Source organism: Lactuca serriola, chromosome 2 (assembly GCF_051521515.1).
Source record: "Lactuca serriola cultivar US96UC23 chromosome 2, Lser_US96UC23_V15, whole genome shotgun sequence".
Lineage (NCBI taxonomy): Eukaryota > Viridiplantae > Streptophyta > Magnoliopsida > Asterales > Asteraceae > Lactuca > Lactuca serriola.
In genome coordinates this window covers 54,585,674-54,595,166 of record NC_136409.1, presented here as the reverse complement: position 1 = coordinate 54,595,166, position 9,493 = coordinate 54,585,674, and the positions used below count along the sequence as shown (strand labels likewise).

At 30.7% G+C, this 9,493-nt stretch overlaps 1 protein-coding gene across 1 annotated transcript; it reads left to right on the top strand.

The window, feature by feature from the left end:
- Positions 1-1,384: 1,384 nt before the first annotated feature.
- On the top strand, positions 1,385-2,390 carry LOC145086253 (peroxiredoxin-2E-1, chloroplastic-like). The gene has a single exon (XM_079024003.1). It carries the CDS (start codon positions 1,501-1,503, stop codon positions 2,194-2,196), a length of 696 nt encoding a protein of 231 aa, XP_078880129.1. The 5' UTR covers positions 1,385-1,500; the 3' UTR covers positions 2,197-2,390.
- The last annotated feature ends 7,103 nt before the right edge of the window (positions 2,391-9,493 follow it).

The window sequence follows — 9,493 nt, the reverse complement described above, 5'->3', positions numbered from 1 at the left end:
AGGTAGTAATAAGAAAATCATGAGCATGTGGTTTAGACACTCAAAAACTGCTTTCTACCTAATCGCCATGTCGAAGTGAACTTCAATGTCTTGGGTAAGTTTACTAAAAAAGACACTTGTGAATGAATGTTGGGCTTTTGGTGGAGTGGTGCCCTTTTTAATGAAACCACTAAGTAAAACTTACTGAACGGTCCACCGAAACATACATTGTTTTGTAATACATATGTCTTGGTGCCTTCTAAGATGATGTCCTTTTACTAATGCCTCAAAAAATAAATGTATATTTCCATTTTCATCTCTTTCTTCTTTTCTCTATCCATTTATTCTTTGCAACGGGAATCCCAAAAATATGAGAATATAAACTGAATAAGACTATAAATTTATTTTAGTTTCTGTTTGCATAGTCATCGTACAAGAATACACGTATCCATCTTTATTACATATTACAATGCTTTTTTATAAAGTTCCACTTGTCATGTGACTCACATCAACTTTTATCATTAAGGCATCATGCATCATGCTGTCACTAATAAATTTAAACTCCATGTTTATTGATCCAAGACTATTCTTTTACTTCTTAGTGCTTAATTAACTCCGAAAATACCAAGCTAGGCTATAATTTATGTTGCCTCAGAATATTTTTCTAAATAATATCGAAGCGTATTCTTAAAACCGTAACAATTTTTTTTTATAGATTTCATTTCATCCTTAAAAAACATCTCTAAATTTTTTAAATTAAAATAAATAGTCATCATAAACCTTAGTTTGAACTAAACTTAATTTGCGGGTGTATCGATTTTATAATTTTTTAGGATTCCAATCTTTATTGCAATCAAGGATCGATTTTGTTCAACTACTCGGTTATATACAAAGTTATTACTACCTTTTTATGAATTAACTTGGCTTTATCTTGTCGTAGCATGATATGTGATCTCTTGTTCAAGTTGCTCTTCCTCTTTGTATTATCCGAATATCCATCATCATAACAAAGCATATACTCATAGAATCTTATTTGTCCTAGAAATGTGAAGAATAAATTAGTTTAAATGATATACACTAGTCAATATGGCCAAAACAACTAATGCCTATAATATATCAATAATAAAACAAAATTTGTCACACATTCAGTTTTATTAATATATCTAATGGTTATTAATAAATAAGTTGTATAATCGATTGTTTTTTTTTTTTTAATTAAAATAAGTTATTGTCAGTTTTGTAGACCCAAAATGAGAATATTGTATTTCTTGAAGCGAAAAGGGTAATAAATTAAATAGATGGATGCATTTTGTAATTTACTAAATTAAACGTTATATTTAGTCCCTGATATTTTATAAATTACAAATATGGTCCCTCAGATTCGCTTTTCTGTTTCTCAACTACTCAATTCACATGATAAACGTCTCTCTGGTTCATTCATCATCGTTTCCTCCGTCCATTTCAACAACCTCATAAACCCCACTTCGCCGCCTCCGCCTTCGCCACCGCCACTTCAGGAAAATGGCAGCCGCCACCGCTTCGTTTGCCTTCTCAAGACTCCTCTCCTCCGCCACCAAACCCCACCTCACCTCCGCCTCCACCTCTCTACTCCCTGCCAACCACCGCTCTCTCGCCTTCTCTTCCTCCATTTCTCCCCTTCGCATCAAAAACCTCGGACTCACCCACCGTCACGCCATCAGATACTCCACCACCCCCAAAATCTCCGCCACCATCTCCGTCGGAGACAAACTCCCCGACGCAACCTTATCCTACTTCGACTCCGACGGCGAACTCCAAACCACCACCATAACCGATCTCACCAAATCCAAAAAAGCCATCCTCTTCGCCGTCCCCGGCGCCTTCACACCCACTTGCTCCCAGAAACACCTCCCCGGATTCGTGGAGAAATCCAGCGAACTAAAATCAAAGGGCGTCGACACAATCGCTTGTATTTCAGTCAACGACGCCTTCGTGATGAAGGCATGGAAGGCCGATTTGAAAGTCGGCGATGAAGTGTTGCTATTGAGCGATGGAAATGGGGATTTCACGAAGGCAATTGGGTGTGAATTGGATTTGAGCGATAAGCCGATTGGATTAGGGGTTAGATCAAGGAGGTATGCGATGCTTGTTGAAGATGGTGTTGTGAAGGTATTGAATCTTGAAGAAGGTGGGGCTTTCACTTCCAGTGGTGCAGATGACATGCTCAAAGCTCTTTGAATCTGTTTCATGTGAGTTTTTTTTTTATGGATTTGAGTTATGGGTGTTTTTTGTTTTGCATCAATAATGTGAGATCTTTGAGCTTAGAAGTGAGAATTTTTGAGCTTTTGATGTGTATTTGGGCATTGAAATGAGACCAATTTGTATAATTGGTTATGCAAGTTTTAACTTTAATTACCCTTTTTTGTTTAAAAGCTTATGGACAGAATTAGCACCAATATTTCTTCCCCTATGAGGAAGTTTGAAGCTTTTTGTTTGCATATTTGCTAAAAGAAAACATTTTGTTTTTTCATAATTTATGAAAAAAATTACACACTTTTGACTTTGATATTGGTTAAATGTTGATTTGTTTGTTTTATCTAAAAGGATGAAAATATATGACATTTTAAAAGATTGCTTGATGACAAACTAAAACCAAATTTCATATTTCATAAATTTGATGTAAAGTTACATTGCTTCTATTCAACACCGATTGTTGGTGTTTCATTTTTTGGCTTATTATTTTTTCGTTTATCGTTTGTATGATAATATCTTATTTTAGTATCTATTAATTGTTATTATAAAATTGAATTGACATTAATTTATTTATATTAAATATTAAATTGGTTATAATTGTCTATTAATATAATTTATAAGGTTAGTATAATAAAAAGCTTAACAAATTTATAAAAAATATAAATACAAGGGTTGTTTTTAAGAGATATAAAAGTTAGATACAAAAAATATCCATATAATATTCTCTTAGACTCTTAGTATAAAATAGAGTACATTGCAAAAAATGTGTGTTGAATCCTATATAATTTGTTTGGGTCCAAAAATAAATCTTTCTATAAAAAGGTTTTTAGGCCAACTTTAATTGACCTTTAAAACATCATTTAGATCCTAATTTTACTCCAATCAACTTTCAAAAGTCACAAATATAAAGGCCAAAATGTAAAAGCCTAACCAACATTTTAGAGATTGGTTGGAATAAGATCATTAAAATAGTGTTAAATAATCACTAAAATGATGTTAAATAATCACCATTTTAATGTTTGTGGTTGGAAAAGCTATTATGATAATGGCCGTGACTTTAAATATGTTAATTTATTATGAATTAACTAATTGGTCCTCATATCATGTTTTTATTTATTATTAGTTTATAACCCGTGGAAACCATGGTTATAAAACTAATTAAACTTTTATAATAAAAAATTATAATTATTAATCAATTATTTTAAATAATTCATTTTAAATAAATTATTAATTAAAAGATATCTCAAAATTTTAAAGTTATTATAACTTCAAATTCAACATATAATTAGAAATGTAAATTTGAATTTTGAAATGAATTACCTAATATATCTACATGACACATTGCATAATATTAATGAGGTGTTGTGTTAGAGTGACACTTGGCAAAAAGAGATTAAAACTATTCATTTATTAGAATAGAGATATTGTTTTGATTACAATATAATGGGACCCACTACAACCCTAAATACCCATAGTTTATCAACACAACAGTTTTTTATGTACCACCAACCTCATATTGTTGCACTATTGTTGCTGCTCTGTTATCTTCATATTGTTGCACTATTGTTGCTGCTCTGTTATCTTTAATAGTGTCGATGCAAAGATTTGCCAAAGAGGATAAATTTCTCTTAGTGTTTGTCAATTTGGGAATCTGTTCTCATCTTTCAATCTTGATTTAAGTCGATCAGATATGTATAAATTCGAACTCGATCAAACATTATGGGAAAATAAATTATGTCAGACCAATATGAAACACGATTAGACTAATCATAATATTGGGGTTTTGTTTTTCATTTGTATAAAAGGTACACGACCTTTTAGATGCAAGTTATAACTACTACTAAACTGAAAACATGAATCATGGAAATATGATAAGCTAAAATTAACCACTAATTGCTAGAAATAAGGAAACATGGACTATCACTAAATGCATGCATCATGCATGGAAAAAAAAAAAAAGGAGACTTGGTCTTCTAAGTAGATGTGTTCGTATAATTTCCACACCCAACATTTCTAGTTTTATTGTTTGTATTAATAATGTTATATTATATTGACATGTTTACAATAGACTTGAGGGCATGAGATATCATATCCTAGTGTACATTTCAAAATTGTTGTGAGTTAAGAGTTGTTGTACAATTTGATACGAGTTTTCCTAATCCACTATTCTTGCTCTCTAGTGATGAATGATAGTTGCGATTTTGTTAGAAAAAAACATAGTTATATCTATTTTCTTTGGGGGAATATTGATGGGAACTTATTGTTTAAAGTAAGAAAGGTAGACTTTTGCGATATATAGTTTGAGGGAACCAACTATGAATGAAAACGGAGTTAAAATAACCAAAGAATGATGAATACAAAATTCAATGTATTCACGGCCAATAGATATGCAGAGAAACCTTGTGCTGGAAGGGGGGGGGGGTCATTATAGGGGAATGGGGTGGGGTGTCAACGGATATGTAATAGAAATGGAGAGGTAGTCGAATGAGAGAAAAAAGGAGAAAATAAAAGGAGGAACAAGTGAAGAGGATGACTGAGTGGGTATATAAGAAGTTTGTAGGATTGAGGGTTTCATTGGGGATATAGTGGGATCCTATTCGAAAATATAAAAATTGTGAGTTCAAAAAATACTAATTAAGTTATAAAAGATATAAAATGTATGGAAGAATAATCATTTTATAGGGATTTAACATAGTAAAAATAATGATGTCAAAGACAGGGACCAAAATCACAACGAAATTCCACCATAAGGATGTTTTTTTTCTTTTACAAAAGAATTGCATTTATACCAAATCAAATAAAATAATGTAACCCATGAATCATTTTTGTACTTTACTCTACAAATGGTGTAATAGGATGGAAATAATTTAGTTTTTACACTATAGTTACACCAAAATTTTCAATTTGGTGGTGATAAGCTTAATAGGTTTACAAAATTGGGACCGATCGAAATCGAGACTTCTCGGTTAAATTCAAAATTAGTTGGACAACATCAAGACTATTAGCAAAAATCGGGTCCAAGTCCAAATGGGTGAGCACCTGAGTAGAAGATAAGAAAATTGATAAGTGTTGATGACTAATAGGGTTCCGATTAGGTGGCAACGAGGGTTGTAGTGATGTAATGGTTAAGGTTTCAAGCAGGTGGGAACATGGACGACATCTGAAGGATTGAATGTAGTAATTTGTAGGTGCTCCGACGATTGTAAGTCAAAGCTAACCGAAGTGATGGCAGATTTCCAATGAAGGGATCACTAGGGTATGATACCATGTGATCAACTAAATACATTTTCTAAATTAGAAAGTCCTTTTATTTATGACACGTTAACCAACCACCTAAGTGACCCAATGGTTGAGAAAGTGATGGATAAACTCTCCATATGGGTGGACAGAAGCTAAAATCTTACTTAATCTTACAATTTAGGGTGCCCATGGGGGGTTACAACATCGTTTGAAATCGCCACTTAGTTCAATCGCCAAAATCGAGTCCTACTCCTCTAGAACCTTGAAACTAGAGACTAGGGGTGGCAAATTATGACACGACACGAAAAAAATACACGAAACGAAACAAAATTGGGACGAAAATGAAATTTGAATTCGTGTTCGTTTCGTGTTCGTGTTAACTGTAAAAAACACGATGTCGTGTCGTGTTCGTGTTCAAAATTTGACACGAAATTGAAACGATTTAATTAGCAATTCTTTATTGTGTTTTTCGTTTTTATCGTGTCTTTCGTCTTATATTTGATAAAATATTCATTAAATAAACTAGTTTTTAATATATGTTATATTTTTTCGTGTCGTGTCGTTTTTTTATTCGTTCGTTTTCGTGTTACTTAAAAAGAACGCGACATTATGTTGTGTCATGTTCGTGTTACATAAAACTTTGTCGTGTCGTGTCGTGTTAGACAGAAACACGAAACGATAACACGATTTGTCACCCTACTAGAGACACTGTGTAGTTGTACAACATATTTTATTTGTGATATTTAATTATGGGATTATATTTTATATCAATGGAAACATATTTTCTTTAAAAAAGGCACTACACAGCAACTGCCTCATAATGTATAAAGATATGTTAATAAAGAATAACCATGTATCATCATTGTTCCATCGAGACTATTTAAACTTCTTGTACAAGGTTTAACCGTTCAAAGGCCTAAGTATTATTTTGTGCTTTTTTTTAACAAAAGAACCTTTTATGTGAGCTGAAGAGTCGGGACATTGTCGCTAAACTATAACCAATTCTTATTGTTTCTTTAAAATATGTCTATCAAACGTTTTAAGGGGTTAAATCATTTAAGTATTAGTTTTGTTCATTTGTTCTTAAAATATTGAAATATAACAAAAAAATCGGATTTTACAACGATCACTTTCTTGTTTATTTGTCTAATATATATTCTTTTTTACTTTAAACAATTAAAGATCATAGTCGTTTGCTTGTTTAAATGTAGGCTTTGCAATGGAGCGGGTTTGGAACAGATCGACCTTGATCCAAACCCATTAAACAATTTTCAAATGATGATACAAACGCGACCCATAACCCGCATGATTTTGAATAATTAAACTCATACTCTTATCCATCGAATCAACCGATTTCAACCCTTTTACCCGACCCATTTACAATATTAAGTTTATGCTATAATTATTCATTAAAACGCATATAAAATGATCAATAAAACCAAACAATATTCATTCCGAAACAAACATCAGTTGTAGCTATATAAATAACGTTTCCAATGTATTATGATTGTGGTATGTGGATCCCCTGATTGCAACATTTTCTTCTTCTTCTTGTTGTTTTTGTTCTTCTTCTTCTTCTTAAATTTTGACTGAAGCCCTTTTCTTCTTGTTATTGAGTCTTAATTGTGAAATATCGATTTCATAGTCAATTTCAAAATATTATAGAGTCGATTCTATTGGGAGTTGACTGCAACCGGCCGTTTGGATTAGGACAATAACTGGGAAGTTGAAGTAGAACGTTTAACAGTCTAACTCCTCGACTCCTGTATGCGAAGATTGATAAATGTATTATTACTTATAAATAATTAATTTATTTTCAAAAATTTAGACGGGGCGGATCATAAACGAATTGGATCGATAGTGATCTATACCCGACCCCTTTAATAAAATGTTTAACGGGTACATATCATTAAGTGGTAAACGAATCATAAAATATGATCCAAACTCAATAATTTTGCATGAGTTTGGAGCGGATCAGGGTCAAAAACCGCTCCTTATCAGGTCTATTCAAATAGTTAAAATCGTGATTGCAACTTAGAGTCGTAACAAACACTTTATATAGTATCTAAATTATATCACCCATTAATATAACCACAAGGCAATTCTTACAAAAGTGAGAATTAAATCCCAATAAACGCCGGAAGTCATAATTAACTTGAGTGGGTGTTAGTTACTATCTCAAATCACCATACTAATACATTCACTATTGCGTTAGATAATACCGTAAGATCTGTTTACCATCATCAAGACTACTATATTACCAAAAGACCTTTGGTTTAGCAGTAAGGAGTGTTCCTTTCAAATGAAAGATTATGAGTTCAAATCTCTTAGACATCGTTTGGCAGCCAGTACTGGACTAGACAAAACAAAACTAAAATTTTAAAGAGACGTTTGGCAAACATTGGACTGGAACAAAATGAAATTTTGACCAAGTCAAATGGGACTATTTGTTAAAAAATTAGTCCCACCTAATAGGGTGGAACACAATAGAACACATCTTCCATTTTAGTGTATGCTAAAAATGCCCTGACATATATTATCTACTCATTAGTTACCGGCTTCTTATTCGTTCTTTCGTGCTTATCTAAAGATTTGACGATGTATATAAACTCCTAGACACTTCCATTTATTATACCTTCTTCATTATGTCTTTCAACAGTGGCGCACAACTCCGTCTATTCCTACATCTCTAATCTTCATCATCAATTATTTTTTTCTTTCTTTTTTCTTTTTGTTGCTTCTCAAATCGTTAATGTTTCTTACCCTAAACCCTATGTATGTAACGTGTTTAATAGTAGAAACGTTAATGAATCTACTCTAATAAATGAAAGTTTTTTTTGCCACATGTCACATTCTCATTCAATTTGTCAAATGTAATCTTAAGTTATTTTGAATTAATTTTTTTCCCATGTCATTTTATGAGTTTTTCTATTTTATTAAATTTCACATAATATTTTAATGTCATAATTGCAATAAATATAGTAATAAATGGATATCAATTTCATTAATAAACTTATTTTTTAATTTCAAAATTCTCAAATTAAAGGTCATTAGTTTCTTTTGTTTATTAATTTAAACTATTTGTTTAAATTTAAAAGATAAAAAATATTCCAGTTATAATAATTCATTATTTTTCTTATTTTCTTATAAACTCAAAGTTCTCAAATATTTTGACTTTTATATTTGACTTTTTTTAAAATTAACCCATGTAATACATGGGTCTCACAACTAGTATCCCATAAAAGTAACTTCATCCCTGATGAGTTAATGCTTCAATTAGTTAATGTTTCTGAATTAGTTAATTCTTCACTTAGTTATTAGCCGAATCGTTTTTGCTTCAATTAGTTTAATGCTTCTAGTTATCTTTTTTTTGTTGCTTCTCAATTACTTAACTAGTTTATAACCCGTGGGAACCACGGTTACAAACTTAATTTAAACTTTAATATTAAAAACTCAAAATTATTAATCACTTATTTTAAATAAATTATTCATTAAGAGATTTTTTAGTTATATAAAAGTATAGTCATTGCTTTAAATAAATATGTATAATTATATCACTTTATAATTTGTGTTAATTTTATTTAATTTCCTTTCTAATGTTATTAATTTAATGTAATTAAAGTGGAAAATTTAAAATTTAAAATTTGAAATGGAGATTCAATAGGTTAGCAAGTGGTATGTATTAATTATGAGACATAATAGAGTGACACATGACAAAAGAAAAATGAAATATGCATTAATTATGAGGTCTAATATGGTGACACATGTCAAAAGGAGAATAAAACTATTCTTTTATTAGAATAGGGATATATATATATATGTATATATATATATATATATATATATATATATATATATATATATAATCGTTGATTCAAATAAATACGTAAAATATACCAATCTTATAATTTGTATAAATTTCATTTTATTATAATTTGTATAAATTTTATTTTATTTTTATTCTAATATTATTAATTTAATGTAATTAAAATGTGATTTAAATTTTGAAATGGAGAATTAATAGATTGATAAATGTCATGAT

Excerpts from the sequence above, each read along its gene's own strand:
- LOC145086253 (XM_079024003.1), top strand. The coding sequence starts at position 1,501 with ATGGCAGCCGCCACCGCTTCGTTTGCCTTCTCAAGACTCCTCTCCTCC.